Below are 21099 nucleotides of genomic sequence, written 5' to 3'. Positions count from 1 at the left end.
GCGTCAACCAAGGGCGGCACAAAAGGCTGGGAAATGGAGAGCGAATTGCTCATTATCGAGTGGTCAGGGCGCGTCGAGGGGGCGCTCGAGATTTCACCGTTGCTGTTGGAGGAATAAAGAGAGCCTCTGCTGGTGTTCTTTCTCTTACAAGCGGCAAGAGGGGCTGGAGAAGCCGTGGATTCGTCAAGGGAAGGAATGAATCGCGCGAAAATTGTCTCCATCGCTCCCTTTTTCGCGTACGGTCGCTTCCTCCATGGGGATTTTCTTGAAGGGTACCTTTAAGCGACGACTTCCACTTTGTTCATCCTACGGGATCAATCGAGCCACCCCCTCGAGCAAGTCTCACTCCCCTATGTCGTTTCGATACTGTAAATACGAGGGTGGCAAGGCTGCGGAAGTGATTCGTACGAATTTAGGAAAGAAGCCGCGTGAATGATGCATCCTGCAGTACATAGTATAATCATTGTTATATTTGGAAACCATGGTGTTGGATAGATTATTATTATTATTGCTCTATCATTTTTTGTTGAGGTTGAGGTTGACTGATTGAAGAACGAGTGGATGAATTTGTAATAGAAAAGCATATTGAAATAATTAAAAGTATAAATATAAGTTTATGCTGATTCAGATCCTTACTCTCTTAGTTCATATATTTATAGCAAAAGGACATTACCAAAAAAGTTAAGCTTATAGCTTTGGCTAGAGGCTACAGGTAGCATAAATAGAAATCTGCTTGTTAGTTTTTTTATTCCTAGACCTTACAACCCAAAACATAATGTATATTCAAGGGTACAATAATATGTACCTTTCCTTATTTAGAATATTTCTGCGTAATAGCAGTCTCCAGGTCACGAATATACATAAATAAAGATGTAGAGTTTTTCTTGAAGTAGTTCAACATTTTGTAATATACCACGACATTTATTCTAGCTGGTAGAATCACAAATTTTATTTATTTAACGCACATTGTTTTGCACGTAATAGACGGAACAAATGTCTATCTAGTCACAGAAGTATGACTTTACACGTAATTAAAAATTAATTCGAATTTCTTTGATTTAATTTTAACGCAGCTGTTTATCGGAAACAGAGAGACGGGAGACGGGAGAGAGGGAATAATGATTTTGAGTTTCTCAAATTTATTCGACGAGTAGCGTCGCTATTGAACGTGCGGGAATAGCGTAATCATAGAGAAGATTTTAAAGGAATGCCGTACTTCAATTTCCAAGCAGGCTTTTAGCGCGCTTCCGGATTGACTCCTTCCCCGGAAGTGCTTTCCTTTTACGCCATGAACAAGTTCCAAATGGCCGTGCTTCAAGTGAACTGCTTTCGAACACACGTATCTTTTCACGTACGAGTATCGAGTATACTTCTACCCAGAGAGTGTTGCTATCGCGATAGTATATCCCGTTCAGTGTACCCTCACTGAGGAAGAAAGTAATTTGTCATCGTCTAGCTAATTTTGCCAGTGGGAAAAACGCATTTATCAACTTTGTATACTTAATAACGAACTTGATGCTCGAAAACGAAACGAATTTACCTACGAACGAATTTAGGTTGTGTTTCACGCTTTGAAATATATGTACATGAATTAAGGTTGCGCTATTTGTCATCCTATCTACATCAAAGCTGTGTTTGATTGTGATTATCATTCTGGTAATGTCAAACACAGTGTCTATTGCGTTTGCAGAGGATAACGATGAGCTATGTACAAGCTAAACTGATCGTTTTCTTTGAAGTTAGCCATTTTGTTTCCTAGAAATAAAATAATGCGAAATATAAAAGATAATCTTATTAGGCGGATAACATAAAATAGTATATTATTAGTATATATCAGTATACATTAATAGAAACAAATGTAAACTTTATAGAAGTCTGATTCTTATTTAAAAAAATGTTACAATTTGTTAGAATTTTTTAATGTAATCTGAAATATAGGAACTGGAAATTAAAAAAAAATCATTTGATACCAACGATAATACAGTCATAAAATAAAATTTGAAAAAATTCAAACATATACTCATATGTCATATACTCGTATGACTCTCAAGTTACATAAACTTACAAGAAGTCAACCAACAAATAAAAAATATTTGGAAAGTGAAATTGATTAATTTGATTTTTAATTAGATTGAATAATTCTGATATAAATTATTAAAGAGAACAGAGAAGATTTGATTCCTCATCTTCATATGAATATCTTCGTCCATTCTGAATGTTTTCACGTTTCACGATTACTGAGACCGTTCTGTCACCAGAAATCTAGTTACCAGCTAGTGTTTCAACGCGAGAATGGCTCTCGTATTTCGTGCAAGGCCGTGGATAAAATCGGCGCAACTGTCGGACTTCCATCGTGGTCGTCGATACGCGTTACGTATGCTACGCGATTAAATATTTGAGAGACGTTTAAAAATTGACCGATAGAAATCGATCACTGTGACGAACGCTTCGATTCCGTGGCTAGAGGACTATTTAAATGGCTGAAACCGCGAATTTGAAACTCCACCATCTATAGAGAATTCCAAAGCGTCTTTCGAAATATACGAGATATTTAGATTGATTTTTTATCTTTCACGAATGAAGTCAGAGAAATTCTTTTTGAACTTTGATGTTTCGAAAAGTACTTTATCTTTGTTTCCATTGAACATTTTATTTTTAATATTTCTAAAATGGTAATAAGTTGAGAAATAGCAAGTCATACGTAATTTATTGAAAGACACCGAGAATAATTTGTTCGTTATCGATTGATCCATTCTAACGTTTACGAAAAGAAGTCGCTATTTTCACGTTCCGGCAACGAGTTTCGCTTAATCTCTTATGGGTTGCTATTAATAAGATGCGATAACCTTCGCCACTTTAAATACAATGAACCCGTTATGACCCATTAAAAGGTCTTCCAAACTTTTTATATCTTTTTCCTTCTCATTGCTCTCGCCTAAGAAACGATTTTTGGTCAATAGCCATCCCTCTTTAAGATCGACGCCAATATTAAATTCCACTTGTCGTCTGTGTAATTTATCGATCTCATGATGAAATTGTAGTTATTAATCCGATATAAAAGATACGACCATCTGAAAATCATTGTATAGCTACAAAAGCTATGATCAATTTTTACCTGCTAAAATTCGATTATTATTAATAGATTTTATGACAGCTTAAAATCATTCCCTGTCGTGCAAGATTTTATTGATTGACAGTACGATTGGAAGTCAATGTCTTGTTATGGTTCCTCGTGACAAATCCCTATAAAATATTCCCACGATGTCGATCGTTTGAAAGTGAACGACCTATTTCGAACGCCTAATAAAACCACACGTCTCGATGTCTATCGCCTCATATTTTTCCTCCTAATTTTATCCTACGCACGCAGTTACCGAACACCTCTATCAAGGAAATCATAAAACCATAAATCACTACTTTACCGTTAATACTCGTAAACACACATTCCTCGCGTTATGATCTGGGAAATTTAATAGAACTTTATTCATTTTTAAATCGATAAATTCAACAAATTCTGTTACGTATCTCCAGTAAGAAAAGTTTCACTTAAATCAGATCTAAACGAAACTGGAGTCACGACGCGCTATAAATTATTCTTACCAACTAGAATCTCATATTCCGCGTGTTAACAGAAAGAAGTTATTTCATTAAAATTCGTTCATTTCTAAATTTGCAAATCCAACAAATTCTCTGAAAGATCTTCAATAAGACGAGTTCTACGCTGCATCGTCACGTACCAATAACATGCATTCTACATTGTCCAATTGAACGAAACGTCAACGTTGATATAGGGCAGGAAAAAACGACTGGAAAAATCGCGTACACTGACGGAAATGAGAAACGAGGGAATAAGGAAGGGATTACGGATACAGAGGTGGTTTATTCGTTGTCGGTGACAAGCTGGAATTTACGATATCTCGTTGCTGTGCTCGTGACAGAGTTGAGATCCTGAGGGTAACGCAGACCAGCCAATTGCAACGGCACGTGCGCCTGACGCGAATTATGGATCGCTGGTGTGTATGGATCGTTGGGACTCGCCTCTGATCTTGACGGAACAAGAGTACCGATAGAATCGACGCGATATGGTGGCTTTGACATTGTGTAGACATTCGAACGACAGTTAAATCCCTTCAGCGTGCAAAATTCATCGAAGAAATTGTGGTTTCTGGATAATCAGGACCAATTGAGACGCCAACATGGAGAGCTACCTAATGAACCTAACCTCAAAGTTAACTGATGATAAAGTAACTTCTATTTTTGTAAACTTGAAACACATGTTGCCTTATGATATGCCAATCTATCTTCATCAATTACAAGACGATCTTTCAATGTTATGCACACTGACAGCAAAACTAAATACATCTAATAACACTATACAGGGTGTATCATAAGATGGGGGACCCACGTCAAAAGCGGACAGGAGGCATACAAGTAATGAAAAAGTTCATAAGAACATATATCCTTGTTTCAAAGTTATAGCCACGTTTGTGTTTCAATAATCTGCAACTGCCTACTCTTCATAAAAGGTGCGCGAAATGGCATTGGTCCGTGCATGCAATCCAGTAGTCGTCGTGTCAATTTTTCGCAATTTTTCAAAAATTTCAAGTGTATGTCGAATAACACAGATCGTGGGTGGCCATTCCGAGTACCTTTTACGAAGGTAACCAGTTCCGGATTATTGAAACACAAAAATGGCTATAACTTTGAAACAAGGACACAGGTTCCTATGAATCATTTTCATTGTTTCTGTACCCCCTGTCTATTGCTGAAGCGATTATGATACATCCTGTATATCAACGTATGTGATGTTAGAAGATTTGACCAACTGAACGAAAAACTTCAGTGTTAATTGATCGAATATGTTAAGATGTACGGTATTAACTCAATCGCAATTCAGTTATCAAGATCACGGTCTTATTTACTCGGATTTATTTTGAAAAAATCCAACATCCAATGATCGAATTGCGCATCTCTCGATACCGTATTAATTCCAATACAAACTCCATCAATATTCATTGGAAGTGCAAATTGCTCTAATCCTTCAATTCAGACGGTTGAAAACATTTATAAAGAGAAGGAGTTTCATTTATAGAAGGTTAGAAATGTTCTTTCTGTACGATAAATCATGTACGTGTTTATATCGGTGCTACTAAATGCCAAAAGATAATGCATTTGCTCCAGATGTGAATCCATTCTAGAAATATGTAGATCAAAGGTTGCAGGGATTCACAAACTGACAGATTGTACCACGAATAGTAGCAGGATGGAAAAGGGGCGTGCGTTCTCTCGTGTCGAAATGGTTTCATTTTGGGAAATAGAGAGGAAAGAATCGCGACACGGCCGGTGTTCTGTGTCCTCTCGTCAAACGACGCTGTTCGACGCTGGCGCGGTCGCGCACGCTCCTCGAAAATAGTAGTCGGCTCGTAAAGTCTTTTGTTGCGCCTGTGAAACACGCATTCTCATCGTCGTCTCTGTCGCGTCTCGTCGCCTTTCTTTTCTGTCTGACGGCCAGCGTCTCTGCCATTGGCGCCACGGTGACTTTGACCTTTCAACCCCTTCGAGGAACTCGCGACTCTAACCCCTTTATCGAGAGAATTTTATTTGTCGTTTTGATTTTGGCGATTTTATTCGTGGCATAGTGATTTTCAAAATTATGCCATGTCAGGGGAGTATCGATTAGATTCGTAGAGTCAGTACGATACGATGGTAGCAGTTTATAGGTTAGGGTGCTCCTAATTCGAGTTGACACATATTTGTACGATATACATATCAGCTTACGTAATAAAAATAAGAAAATGAAGAAAAGAAGTATTATAAGGAATTTACGTGATGACGATGAATCTCTTAGAATAACCAAACTTATTAACTTTTATAAATTTCTCAATTTTATCGACTGAATGCACGATTAATGTTTAACATTGACAAAATAAAAAAGTCTATAGTCCATAAAATTGTCTATCGTAAGAAAGTTACACGGACAATAATCGATCCCAAAATAATATTTGTAATATCGTTCCTTGTTTCCACTTTTGAGGTTATATAGTTGATCAATATGGCTTCCGAACGGATTATCAAAATTTATGGCTCGTGTGAAATTTAATAACGTGGAAATAGGTGTTAAATAAAAATCATTTTTTATTCTAGATAGTAAAAAATCATGAAAACAAACAAATTGTAGTCTCATTTTGTTAATCTATAAATAGTGGAATAGTGGGAAATAAATGTAGATTTGATTCTTGTAGAAGATAAGAATTTAAACTGTTACTATGCGATCTTAATGGGGGTTTCGAGGCAAGTTCTTTCCTGTATGGGTATTCCATCGATCGTATAGACGAAAATACACCGCTGATTTACGTAACGACGTGTCATAAATTTTTCACACACAAAGTTTTCGTGTTACTCTTTAACGTAAACGTGGCACGCGACCGCAGAGTGGATTGCACGATAAAAATTCGACTCTGACACACGATGTTTCTCGAGCAGCCTTGCCATGAATTCAAGTCCAGTTTGAACATTTTTCCAACGATGTTTATGTATTCTGCCGTATTATTAACCACAAATTGCCACCGTTGGATTACAGGCCGCTGCAATAATTTTGGGACGAATTTGCCGAATTTTAAAACACGTAGTTTAACTTTTTATTCTGTTCTACGCCATAGCTATGATTCGTGGTAGTAACGATATTTGAACAAATTTAATTAAGGCTCCAATTAATATCATCATAGTAAGTAAAGTAAAATTACACTAATGTAAAAGAAAAGCCTGTATAACGTACCATTTTTAACTCTTTCGTAACAAAATTTTCTAAATTACAACTCATTAATCTCGTTTGAATAGAACTGAAACGGATAATAATTATTTTACGTACTATATATTCTACCAAGTATTATAATTTGTATATCATTGTTATGTTTCATTTATTTGCATTTCTACATGTTTTCGCTTTCAAATATTCCATAATCGCGTAAAGATCGACAGTCTATTACTAAACCATGTTTAAACTTTCGTAATTATCCACGAACTAACGATAGCGAACTGAAGCACGCGAGAAATCCACGAATACTTCGAAATCTAGTTTTTTATTACCTTAGTCAACGGTTCAGTCAAACATATTTACTCACACGCCATTTGTATGTAACGATTTGTATCGTTTATTCAAGCAAAATAGTTCGGTTGGAAGTAACCATAGAAAATGTTGAGGTTAGGTCGTGCAATGGCTCGAAATGCCATGAAGCCCAACACCAAAGGAACGACAAAGGCTGAATTCCCGCGCGACTGGCCGATCGAGCAACACCTCCATTAAGAATAGCACATGGTGGATTTAAATATACGTGGGGCCTTCGTCGTGGCGCAGCACCTGACTGAAACTCGCGAACACACGTTCGACCACGGGGTAAAATAGCCTAATCTCTTTAGGCAAACGTGTACACAGGTGCCGATTATCGCCAAATATTGACACGTCAAGTTAAATACCGTTCGTCCGACCGCTACAAGAGACCTGTATAACATGTACCTGTTCCCATACCTCTCTTATCTTTCGTTCTAATCTCTAACCTCTGTCTTAAAAATCTCAAGATCCTTATCGTAGTCTGGTGTGGCGTTCCTTAGATAACGAACCTCGAAGGTTGATAACGTCTAGGTAAACGCTAGGTAAAAGCAAGAAGGTCCTTTTCTTTATTATTTGACTGTTTGACTTTTCGTCTTTCAGGATATTGACCACCGGGCTACCACCTTGTTTGAGGAAACTGGAATTAGGTGTAACCGTGGGAATTCTTTCTAGGATTTAGGATTTATTTTAGAGATTTCGTTGAATATTATTGAAAAGTGGAGAGCGGAGAATATCATTGAACGTAGGATAATATCTTTTGATTTTCAAAATGTAATTGGAATTTTGGTTTGGGAAGGAAGATGGAATAAAGAGAGAGAGAGAGAGAGAGAGAGAGTTGTATTGAAAAGTTTAATGTTCGGTTTTCGATTATGCAACGACGTCTTTTGTTTAAACGTCTTTGCGTTCGACAATTGATGAAACGGCGTCGACAAGGCCACTACCAACTGGCACAACCCTGTTTAATCGCCTTTGCAGCCTGAAAAAGGCCGCCTTAACGTTAATACTTTCCTCAATCACGGCGCTTTTGTGCGGCGTGGCGCGATCGATCGTCGCCATCGCGGAAACATGATTTCCTTTGTGTTAATTTCATGCGAGCTTGCCAAAACTTCCGAAATTAACGCCGGTAATAGTCTTCAGCTGAGAGTATTCGAGTTCCAACTCGCTTAAAATGGTAAAATATCCATCGACAAAATGTACGTACATACATAAAGTAATTTGAATAGATTCCAATTTTATAAAAATATATTAACGTCAAAATATCCTGCCGAGCAAATTTTCATTATTTTTGTGTTACTTTTCTTCCATTATGAAAGAGTTAAAATTCACATTTCTTACCACACTATAAAAGGGTTGATGTTGATATTCATGGGGAAAACCATAATGTGGGCACGAAAGTCGCGTGGCGCCGCGACGCGAGTAATATTCCAAGACTATCGACCAGGGCAAGTTAACCACAACGACCTTGACCCTGGTCACCAATGATCGAACTTCGCTAGTTCTCACGAGGAGGCCGATTTTTGTCAGCATTATGGTATTCTATGGTTAAATTCCATCGACGTTCAAGAATATCTTATATCCACCTTCCTCACGTTGCGGCCTGTTACGAGAAATTTCAATGATCTCGCGTAATCCTACGCGTAAAATCACGCCACGTTAAAAAAAACAACGCGTGGTCTCGAAATCCGATCCTGGCCGCCGCGCGAAACGAAAATGTGGCGCGTGCTGCTAGCAACCGGGGACTCCCCATATTTCGATGCTTGATCAGTGTCGCGTTTGCCACGAGAACGATCGCGCTTTGGTTATGTCGATCTCGTTTGCTTTGATAATTTGTGCTTCTTCGTGCTGGTTATTCTTATTACCAATCGGTTTAACGCTTGGGGGCGCGCAGGGCATTCTTTGGACGGTTAAAGGTGAGTACTTGAAGAATTATTATCACTGGTTTCGTATAATTTAAAATGGATATATCGCGAATTTTGACACATTTACAGGAAATTTATAAAAATGAATTTATCGAATTGGCAGAGGGAATGTTTGTTGTATAGAATTGAAAACTGTGAAACTACTATTGGAACTAATTAATTAGATAACTAATATACTGGAAATAATAGAAAATGGTTAGCAGCTTGGAATGGACGAATATATAATATCAATTAAATAATTGATATAATAAAAAATGTTCTGTTTAAAACATGACTGATCGAAACAATCAAACGACGAACGCCTATGCGTTTGCTCGATGCATTGAATGGCTCGTCATTGTAACTGAGTACTACTGTACACGCCATAGTTGTGAATAATTGAAAACTATTGAATGAATTGCCATCGTGAATAGGAGTAAACTCGAATCGAACGAATTTCCTCGTAACACGAGCCATTTAACAATTTATCGTTTCAAATAATCGTGCAAACTTTTAACAAATCGTTGTTGCTTCTATTTGCCTAGTAAGCTTTACTCGTACGTTCGGTTTCGTACAATTTTCATGCAATTATCACGTCTGAGAACGATAATTGACTTCTTCAAATTTGCGTGCCGAATATACGGATCGATGCACTCGTACAATTGAACGAGTTACGTTTCATCGGTTCTTCCAAGAAATTTCGTGTTCCAACAAATTGTGCTTTCAATTGTTATTCCCATCGACTACGTAAAACGATAATAGAAAATCGCATAATATGTATATCGCGTATCTAGTAGTAGTAGTGTAATAAACTATCGAAGACACGGTCAAACATTCAAGAGCTCGATTAAACCTTCGGAAAATTTCATGTCAGTTAAAAATGTATTTCAGATTTAAAAATTGAACACGTATCCAATACAGCATTTTCTTATCGAGTATTTCGATCTAAGATTTTTTTTATTCAGAATATTGGAATTTTATTGACATTTACAAAATTTTAAATTTTACTGGATTTCATATGGAATGTACCAGCACTTTGTATCGAAGAATCATTGCAATTATTGCAATAATCGTCTTATACACGTGTCTCGCTTAAAAGGAAGTCTAAAGAAAAGTCTAATCCTCTTCTTCTACAAACTATACTTCTTTTTCACCTTCCAACACCCAAAGACACCAAATGACATCAAAATCCCTAAAAACGTCCGCTCACTTTTCCTCTGTTCAGTCGTTTATTTTTCTTATTTCACCAAAAATCCATAGTTCCCCGATTCTCCGTCGATACACTGGCGCTAATGACGATAATCACCGACGTCTGGCAGTCGCGTGATCGAGGGTATGAGCCGTAAGTTCTAGGAAACCGTGAGCTTGCCAACGACGAGTTTCAGGAGCGTCCAAGCCGCGTGACGCTCGTATCTAGCAAAATTCATCGACGTTTCCGGGGGCTGCGACCCCCATAGAGTCGGGAACCGCTTTCGACCCGTGGCTGATGGATCGATGAAACAGGTCGTGGAACAGTATCGTCGCCGGACACGATGCTTGACCGCCGTGTGATATCGATTCGACGACGCCAGTCCCTGGCATTCGTCGACGCGTTTCGTTTCCTTATGACCGGTCTACTGTGAATGAAAAATGCGGCGCGCGTTGCACGCAGCCAGCTTAAAATAGAATACCACCCCGCGAGATTGATGATTTGAGCCTGCCATTAGCCTCTATGGGGATTAGACTTTTCATACATGGTATCGATAATATGGGAATCGCGTGTATTACGTTTGATATGAAGCTGATGTTGGCTGGCAGTTTGGAGAATTTTTTTTATCGTCTTTTAATGTGTCTTTAAAATGTTGTATAAGACTGCAGCTTTAATGAGTAAAATGAGGATTGTATGCTGCCAATCCTGTCAAAGGACTCTTATTCGTTTTCAAAGAGTCGTCTAAGTTATACTTTATATTCGATAAAGATACACCCTCTATATTAATTAACATGATATTGAAAATAGTTCAAAAATCACTTAAAAATTTCTACAAATCTCAAGAAATATACTTAACTGCGCGTTTAACGTTTTACTTATAAATGAGGTATCGTGGTTTATAAGCTATATTATACTCATCATTTTCTTTTCTATTGCAAGAAAATATAAAATAGAACGCAGCGTATATACACAGATATATATATACCTGTATAAGTGGGCCTTCAGTCCCATGTAACCAGTTAGTGCCGCTATTCGATAATTTTATTTACGACCTTGCTATATCGTAACCCGTATACCAGCTATCATCGTTGCGCTACCACTTCATTTATCTAAACTATGGAATTTTAATTAACGAACCTCTGTTCCAATCTACTTACCTGAATGTGAACTAACAGGCTTGGAATTAATTATAAGTACATAGCAGCGCTGAGAATCAGTAGGTAGTAACGATGTATCAGACAGCAGAGAATTACTGTTTGCCTTTCGACAGATTCAAATAAATGGAATTCTATGTTCTTGGGCACAGTACCAATGTAATTGAAACGAGCTATAATGAAAATCGGACAGTTTCGGTGTCGTTTATTAATTGTGTTTCGTTAATCGCGAATGTTACTTCTACAGACCAATTGAACGTAATTCAATATTGAATTCAGTGTTAATTATTTCTAGTTGTATATTTATCAACAGCGAATAATCAATATCCAAATTTATACGGTTATCTCGTGATTGAAAACGAAGCTTTAATTTGGATACTAAAATCTCGTTTACACGATGGCTGCGATATTGGACGCTGCAATCGCGATTAAAACGAAACGGATTAATTCGCGGCGTGTACCAGTTGGAAAATTCGGTAACGTTAATAACGATTAAGCGTACGGATTGTATCGTAAAGGGAACGTTATGAATGATAAATGTGGGCGTTACGCGCGCGAGAACGTGGTAAGGTCATTATCCTCGCGTGTAGAACATGTTCATTAAAAGGCATTCGCGCGGTTCATTCGGCTCACGTGTTGCAGTATTGTTACAAGTCCTAATAATATATATTCTCCAATAATAACATTATTAACGAAGATGATGACGAAGTAATTTGATAAGCTAACACGTGACTGTAAGTGAGACACTTCAGCTTCGATATATCGTTAATTAATCTAGGGACATTTCGCACTAAATAATTTAAAGATTACGTTACGGAGCTTTGTGTCAACATTTATTTTACATAATTCTAACCAAAATTTATCAGAAGCTACCTTAACTTTAAATTTGACGAAAGATGATTTTAAGATGATTTTAAAAAAAAGGAAGAAACCTACTGTATCTAAATTGAAGCTCACAATTGGATGCATCGTTAATTTGACCGGGGACATTTTACATTCACTTCTAGACGTCCAAGCGACCTAAATAAAAGAATTCACAACAATATTCATCAAAGACAAAGATAAAATTCCATCTAACTACTTGACGCACGCGAAAGTCCTACAAAACAGAAGTACCACTTGGCCAAAATAATATACGACCCTCGTACCACTTTATCAACACCTATTCAATCTGAACTACTACCGTTACTCGTTCTAGCAACACTCCTTAACAAAATAAAGAAAAAAGAAAGGAAGTCCTTAACCAAGCAATCCTTAACCAAGCAATCTGTAACCGCGAGAGGATCCTCCAACTCTCTTAACTGACGCCTACAAAAAGTCGCGTGATTTTGACACGGCCGTTAACATCCGCAGCGACATCTACTTAGACAGACGACATCGGTGACGTGGACCGTTAAACGATCTTTCTTCCAATGTCCAAAAAAACCTTTAGTAAAAAGACAGATACCTATAGTACCGAGAGAGTGGCGGCCGAACGGAACGACACACGATCCACGGATGCCCATTCAGACTCATCAGTGCACACTGAACTTGACACCAGCACCACCAATCATTCCCTAGGCTGCGAGTCGATCTTCACACGGAAGTCCCGTGTAAGGTGCACAGTCGTAAATATCGAAGGAATCCGTGTGGCCAGGCTCGTTAATCATCATCACCAGCATCGAGACATTCATACTTGCATCTGGCCTGTGTATTTGACCATGTGGGAGTCGGTTTACGAGCTGTGCACATCCTCGTGCTCCACCCTGCTCTCTCGTCCTGTCTCTGTTGCTCGAAGAGAACGATAATGCCGCGTACGGTTCGATAGCGGGCGTCGCGACGCCCGGCAGTCTGCCACCGTCGTTCCATTCCATCCAGTTTCGTTCGGCGTCGGGCTATCGCGCGCGCGCGCGGGCACACACACATACACACGTATATATATGTATATAGGTGTATAAGGGCGTACAGACACGTACACAGGCGCACGATAGCGCGTGTTTTCGGACGCAAAAAAGCGTCGTCGCTCTTAGATGAGCATTGGCGTCACCCCACAGAAATTCGCTCGGTTCGTTAACCCTTTGCGACGAATCGATGGGGCTTGCACCACTTTTCTGTTTGCCACGACTTTATGCGCCCTACCAGTGGGTTGTAGGGGAATTCGCGAGCTTTGGAAGTTTTCGCGTCGGGATTGTTACGAGCGATAGTTGGCAAGAACGTTCTCCGCATTTATTTCTCGCCGTGGTATTTGAGAAATGTAGTGGAAGACAGGTTATGAAAATTAATTGCATTCGTAGGATATATTTAGTTCTTTTTTTTTTTTGGTGGTTAAGTCGGTTTTCGAATGATTAGGTTGGGTCGAATAATCTTGGAAAGGTGGTATCCCTCTGGTGACGAATTTTGGAAACTAATGTGTAGATTACCTTCTAGGTCGTTCGTAGTTTAAGGACTTGTAGAAAATTACCTTTTTGTCACCGATTTTGAGAAAGTAATTTGTTTTAATTATTGACAGTAAAAATACGCATGAATTTTGATTTTTAGAAACGAAATTACTAAGCAAAATCGTTAGAGAAGGAATACGAAACATTCTAACCCTAAAATAGAAAATGATTGACTGCTACGATCTTCAGTCAGCACGCTTCCAAATATCTAACCCAAAAATGAAAAAAGCAACAATGGAAAGACTTTCAGTTTTGAAGTTAAGGATTTCTGTAGGATTAATGACGGATTCACGCAAGTCAAAGGGACTTTTAGTCTGGAAACGCAAAGTAAAGCGTGACAAAGAGAGATACGCCAATGGATCAAAGACGCAGGAGGCATGCGTTTGGCGAATCGGGCCGCTTTTAGACACGAATGCTGCCGTACCAGCAGCGCCATTAATTTAGCGGACGATTTGCCCCGATTAATGTCTGCGGCAGTGTGTCTCGCGCGCAAAATCCTCCGATTGTGTTTCCTACGCGGATGAAAGGGAAATGCTGATTTTCCACGGTGTCTCTTTTTACTGTCTCTCGTTACGCAATTAAAAAAGTGTTCCTCCACTGAGCAAACCGATTCACGGACCGTTTTAGAAGCATTCGCCGGGTGTTGTTTACGTTTTGTTGGTCCCGTTCCTCGCAACTCTTCAATGGTCCCGTTGATTCGTCACTGAGCCTTCCCAGTCAATTAGCGAACGAGCCTTTAGAATTCGAGTTGGAATTTTTAAGTAGCTCGTTTTCTTCGTCTCTTTGTATGCTTTTTCCCTTCCTCTTTCGTGCTCTTTTACTTTTTATCGGATTTTCGTTATCGAAGAGGTCGATTGAAAATATTTGACGTTTTTTGAGGTTGGAATGCAAAGGGGAGTTCATCTTTCTGTGGAATTAGCGGAAAATGAAAGAAAGATCTCCGTATATTGTAAATTTTAATAACTGTTTTTTATATCAAGTTCCTCTCTAAACCTAAGTCTGTTATTACAGCAGATAAATAAATAAATAAATAAAGCAAGAAAGGGAGAAAATAACAGAGAAATTAGTCTTTATGTTGGACCACACATAATTTTGTTTCCATTAAAGTTGACTTAGAAGTTATGTAATTGTGGTCGTAACCTCTGTTTCGTAAATATAAATGTTAACATACAGGAATCGAATTGGACTCTAAGATGAAAGGTAATTTAATGCGAACTTCCCAGATTTTTTTACGATCCAACGATACAAATCTGAAACTGGAGAACTTGGAAAACTTCATAGAACTTCTGAGGAAGTATAATGCGAAAACAAAAGATTATAAACAACAAAAAAAGTGGCAATCATAGCACGGCACTCTAAACGATTATATTCTTAGTTTCATCAAGTTAGTTGGGTAGATTGTCGTCGTTGATAGGTTAGCATCGCAAGCGCCTGTGCTATAACCCATGTGGCGCCAACTTTCCGGTCGTACATTGAGCATCTATAAAATAGTCGCTGTGTTGCTCGACTTCGAGTAAGAACTTTCTTTTATCAAAATTGCCGTACTCTGTCTGAAATATTCTTTTATGCTAAATAGTCCCCTTATTATATTTATTCACCACTCTCCTACGTATACCTACTTCAAATTATTTTTCTACTTTTATTTTATTTCTGTTCTATTTCCTTGTATCCTAATACTTCTTACTCCTAAATTATCTCTTTGAATTTGACGTGGCATGTCTATTAAATTATTTAATCTCTCAGTCGCAAATGACTATTTTTCCCAACTTTCTATACAGTCTCTACTAAATTACTATTCTCCTAACTTTCCATTCTACTTATGCTTGTTATACCACTCTTCAACTCTAAATTACTATTTTTCGCAACATTCTATGACCATCTTTACCGAACTACCATTCTCCCAACCCTACTTTACCTCTACCCTATCTTCTTTCAACGTACAATTTACCTAGCCTTAAATCAAACCTACGTTACCCTGTACTTCCTGCATGTCAAACACAAAGACTTTTCCGATTTCTCTCGAGCAACATCCCATCAAAGTCAGAACACGACGAATCGACAGCCGAATGCAAGATTTCAATAACTCCGCCTCTTAAATGCTCCATTTCCCGGTTGCTTTGTAAAACTACAGAGAACAGTTCGATATTCCCTCGCCATTTCGTCTGGAGAAACGAGCCACGTTTCCGCGGACTCCTCCACTCGAACAGCAATAAAGTTCAATGGTGTATTTCCACTCACTGTCCTCTGAATAATGTTGAGAGCCGTTCGTCGAGCATCCATTCTCGAGGCGAGAGAATACTAAAGAGACGTGGAAAGAGAAAAGGAGACAGACGAGAACCGATCGAACGGAAGAAGCTGAGAGATAAGGAAAGGATAGGGAAAAGAGGCGGCGAGGTAACCTCTCGAAGTAGCGTGCTGGTATCGATCGACTCTTCACGGTCGACGCTCGTTATCGGTGTTTCTACGCTTTTTCTCGTTCCCTTCAGCTCCCCATCCTCGATCTCCTCTCGCCAAACTCATCTCCTCCTCGTTCTCGTTCTACCACTCGTAAACAGCGGATCGTTTCGCTCGAGCTTTATATGAAAAATCCATTTCGCTGAACTATGACAGAATCCTCTGTGTAAAAGGCTTTCACAAGTTGATTCTTTTCCTCTCTCTCTCTCTCTCTCTCTTTCTCTTTCTCTTTTGGTTGACGTTTTTGGTAGACCTGTCAATATCTTCTTCCCTCGATCATGGGGAATGGCTAATAAAAGTGTCCTTTTTCCATGACTGACCGCCAGAGGGCAGGAGGAGCGGCTCGTTTGGGGAATTGAAAGTTCTGGCAGGTGGCTGACGGGTGGTTACTTTCTTTTTCTCCCTGATGGTTTCCTCGTTTGACGAGCCACATGAAAGGTTGTTGCACGGTGCGTGTGGTGGTACTGTACTGGGTGTTTCAATCGCTTCGTTTAGATCTGCGGTTTTCGATGTGAATGGAGCATCGGTTTCGTTTGGGGGATTGGGTTTTTTTCTTTTTGAAGCTTTATAAGAGGATTTTAAAGTTTCGTGCTGCTGGGATAGGATTTTTTGGGGGCTCTACAATTGACGAACGTTGCTTTCTTTGCAAGCGGTTTTGAGGGTTCTTTAAGTTATCGGTATTTCTTTTAGAAGATATCGAACACTCTTCTTCTTGGAATTGGTTCTCTCTAAGAACAAGTTTTGAAAGGATATCTTTCCTTTGTAGAGGAATCCTGCGCAGAAACACTTTCCTAGTATTCTCGAAATTATCAATATTCCGTTTTATAGACTTTCAAAATTAATCGCTATTATATTTTAGGACAGATTATTCAAAGTTTCTGATGTTATATCCAATATTTCTTTTTGCCATCACTTATTAATGATTCGCTTTAGGGATTGATATCTTAAACATTCCACAATTATCTTCCTTTCTCACAATCGCCGCTCGCTTTATAAACCCCTTTTGCAAACAATCCTGAACATACGATGCCTATCAAAAATCCCCCATCCCTAACTTCCAAAGGCCTATTCATCAGTGGCTTTATAAACGATTATATACAAACGATCAATTCGTTCTGTATGTACAGCGAACAGCGATGAATTCGTTCATAAATCAATTCCATGTTATGACTGGCCTTTGTGGAGTGTTGGAAAACGTTTAACGATCGGTTTGTTTTGCAGTGTCTGGCACGACAAACAAGAAAGAGGAAGAGACGGCGGTGGCCACTGTTGGTGTCACAGAGGAGACCACCGATGTCCTGGGGACCAGATCCAGGACACGAAGCGAATCTGGTGGAGGTATAGACCTCTTGGAAGCGTTACAGCTGCACAATACAACGCGGCAGGGTGTTACACAGGTGCCAGGACTGGTTAGGTTAAAGCCAGCCTATTATCTTCAGGGTGAGTGTCGTTTACAAATTGTTTTGTCATTCGAGACAGTTTCTTGGATAGAATCGTTTCTATGGTTTCAAAGATTGCCAACATGTTTTGTATTGACTATGATCTTTATATATCATTCACTGTAAACTGTAATCTTTGAACGAAATTGTTTGAAAAAAAGAATTCATAATTAATTGAAATTAAAATATTCTTTTACGTAAACTGCAATGTGAACGTGTATAGTCAACGTCTTGATGTCGTGCAGCATTGTATACTTTAGTATAAGACACATATGACGAGCCAGAGACGTTATTTAATGCCAGTGGGTTAACAGTCTATTCCGTTTACGTCAAGAGATCAATTTGAGAATCACAGTTTAAAGGTCTAGCGGAAAATCTCTAGGAGAAAGATGATTTTTAAGGTTAAATGACACTTTTAACACGTCGTTGTACTGAGAATCGTATGACGTATCAGATAAATCTTTTATTGTCCAAAGGTTAAATATATTCGAACTTCAAGTATCATTTTCATATTTATCTTAATTTTCTGCAATATACTATACTATACAAACAACGTACATTACTCCATTAGAGAAATAAAAAAGACCATCAACTATTTTTAACTCAATTTTACTTCGAACCTTCAATAATCTAATTTCGTCCAAAATATTCCACTTGTCTCAATATTTCTCATATATAAACAACGTACATGCTTTCATTAGACAAATAAAAGACATTTGTCCATTTTTTAAAGACAATTTTTATTTCTTCCGAAGACTTAAACTTAAGCGAAGAATTTGACGACTTGTGTCAATATTTGGGACGTGGCAGCTCGAAATATGGGTGAAACGAGCATAAATCATATCGCGCAATTTACACTGGCTCACGGTATTGCGTGCAGATTGTACGGGACGCAGTAAATTTCACGAGTGGTGCAGGAACCGAAACGGGTATCTGTAGAAGGTTCTCTTAACCCGAATATAGCCCTGTTTGCATATCGGAGAGCAGTTTTGTCCGCGTGCTATCTTCCTATAGAGTTTTGCGACTGGCAATCATCGTCAGTCATAAAGTTGATTATTACTTCTTGCGTATCGCGTGTTACCTCGCCCTCCTTTTTTGTATTCGCCATTGGAAATATATGTAGGTGCTTTGCGATTTTATGTATATATCATTGAAGGTTAGAACTAAATTTGTGCAGGGTCAAAGTTATCAATATGTTACTCTGAGGTATAATAAATTACAGTCCTTTTATCATTATTTTGTGATCGAAGATGAACGATCGATGATTAGAGGTCACAAAAATGTAAGTTCATATTCTTTTAATGTCAAGAAGTTAGCGAGGTTCAAGCACATAAGGTACATTTTTGACTAGACTTTGATCAAAATTAAAATATGTTTCGTTAATAACAAAAATTAATTTTAGTGCCTAGGTAATGTAAATTACGTTTTTTTCGATCACTGTGTACATGGAGACTTGAATGGAATTAAATAGCGATTATACAGGAAATTTCGTTAAATTTAATTATGTGTTCATTAAGGGATTATTTTCAATAAAAGTTTCTAAAAAAAAAAAAAAAGAAAAAATGTCAAAATCCAGAATTAAAACGATTTAGAAACAAGTCGAAACAGAGTAAAGGGTGTAGCCGTATGATCTTTGAGGTTGTGTAATGAGTTAATATCGAAAATAAAAATGCTACATTCGAAATAACACGGTATTTAATTGAATCAGATTTAGATAAGGAAAACTCATGAATTTTCTATTCTTTTCAAGTTTTATCTCGCCAATGAAGTTCTTTCATGTATGAAATTTTTCCAATTACTCTCGAAAAAGCGTTTTAATTTCTCGGAACGGAACGAATTCGTGCGATACAGTGATCAACTGGAAAAACAATTGGCCCTGATCAGTTGAACTGAGATGGTTACATAACGACTGATTAATCGATATTGTGAAAGGTCAGTTTCATAGCCGCGTCGTCTCCATTGGCAGACCTCCGGAGGGAATTCCCTCGTGGTCTGCGAGTATCGATTGTCCTTTCAAGTTTCGAGCGAATTGACCCGGCATTTTCGCGGCATTTCCGGCTTTTAACTCTATGAACGTGCAACAGCAATTCTCTTCTTTCCATCATGCGATAATCCTTTTTAAAGTTATGTAACAGTTTTTAATCAGTTAATGTATACGTTTGGTCCGCAGACTCGCGATATTAGATAATATAATCTATCTATCATAATTTTAATATAACATATCTCACGCTATCGTTATTGTAATATTTTACATATTGATACGACATTTGATCCCATGATTCGCTTCATTTAAAACTGACATATTTGAGTTCTATGAGTCAAAAGGAAAGAGGAAAGAAAATGAGTCAATTTAAAGTCCCCTAAAACGAAGTTTAGTTCTACGTTCCACATGAAATCGAGAATATGCTGACACCCTGTATAGCGAATAAATACCCGACCTCCCCTTCCCCCGAACATCCAACGTCAGAGAAACGTGCACACAGCCGTGGCTAAAAGCGTGGGCGACGGTGCAACGTCCGCGAAAAGCGAGCATAGAATGGGGGGTGGTTGGCCCAAGGGCGACAGCAGGGGTTTCCCCGAAAGAAATTTCAATTACCGGCCCGGTCTGCGCCCTCAGTCGATGGTTTCGCGGAAGTAACCGAACGTTCTTTGCGGTTTGCAACGTCGAACCAAAGGGAACCCTCTTTTTCTCTTGCTTTCCTTTCGTCACTGCAACCCCTTGCACAACCCTATTTTCGCTCGTTTCTCTGTCTTCGCGCATGAGCGTTTTTACGAGTCGAAATCGTCGATGTTATTCGACTGAGACGTTCCTTGCCTTAGTATGAGTTCTTGGCAGACGATCATGATTGTTTTTAAAGTTTGCTTGCATTGGGATCCAGAAGATGGTTTATGGAATTGCGAGTGGTTGTAACGGAGAATCTTAAAGAATGATGAATCATTTGATTATTCTGCTTGAGTCAGGAGTGTTTGGTTATAGTGGTTGTTCTTGGCACAGCTGAATCTGAGGTACAGTTATCACAGTTGATATATGGGACGAATAAATCATCTTAGTGTTTTGGTTGAACCAATATGGAATCAATGAACTACTTTATTATCTAATTTGAATTGGAATAGATAATTTGTAGTACATATTTCTGATGTTGAGGTACGATATGAAGAAATTTTATAGTTACTTAGTTTGAGTCAGAGAAATTGGGATTGAATAACGCAATTATGAATGAGATATGAAACAACTATTTCGTTTAGCTTGATTTAGAAAAATGAGGTTATGATACTCAATTTAGCAATACAATTATGATTGACGTACAGGATAAATGACCTTTCTGTTAGTAATCAATTTTATGGTATAGTTAAGGTTAGGTACTATATGTCCCATTACTTTGCTATTGACTATTGACTTCAGTTATACATTTCTGTTTCAAATACAAGGTGAATTAGTC

General features: G+C 38.3%; 1 protein-coding gene across 4 annotated transcripts in view; it reads left to right on the top strand.

The window, feature by feature from the left end:
- Positions 1-21099, top strand: part of LOC100649734 (protein kinase C-binding protein NELL1) — an 88587-nt gene that overhangs the window by 42212 nt on the left and 25276 nt on the right. For all 4 annotated transcript variants that reach the window (XM_048408091.1, XM_048408093.1, XM_020864171.2 and 1 more), the window contains exon 2: positions 17442-17660. In XM_048408091.1, the coding sequence (XP_048264048.1) occupies positions 17442-17660 (219 nt within the window). The remainder of the gene's footprint in view (positions 1-17441; positions 17661-21099) is intronic.

Source organism: Bombus terrestris, chromosome 8 (assembly GCF_910591885.1).
Source record: "Bombus terrestris chromosome 8, iyBomTerr1.2, whole genome shotgun sequence".
Taxonomy (NCBI): Eukaryota; Metazoa; Arthropoda; class Insecta; order Hymenoptera; family Apidae; genus Bombus; species Bombus terrestris.
Note: the sequence above shows the minus strand (reverse complement) of the source record. Positions and strands in the feature narration are given on the sequence as shown.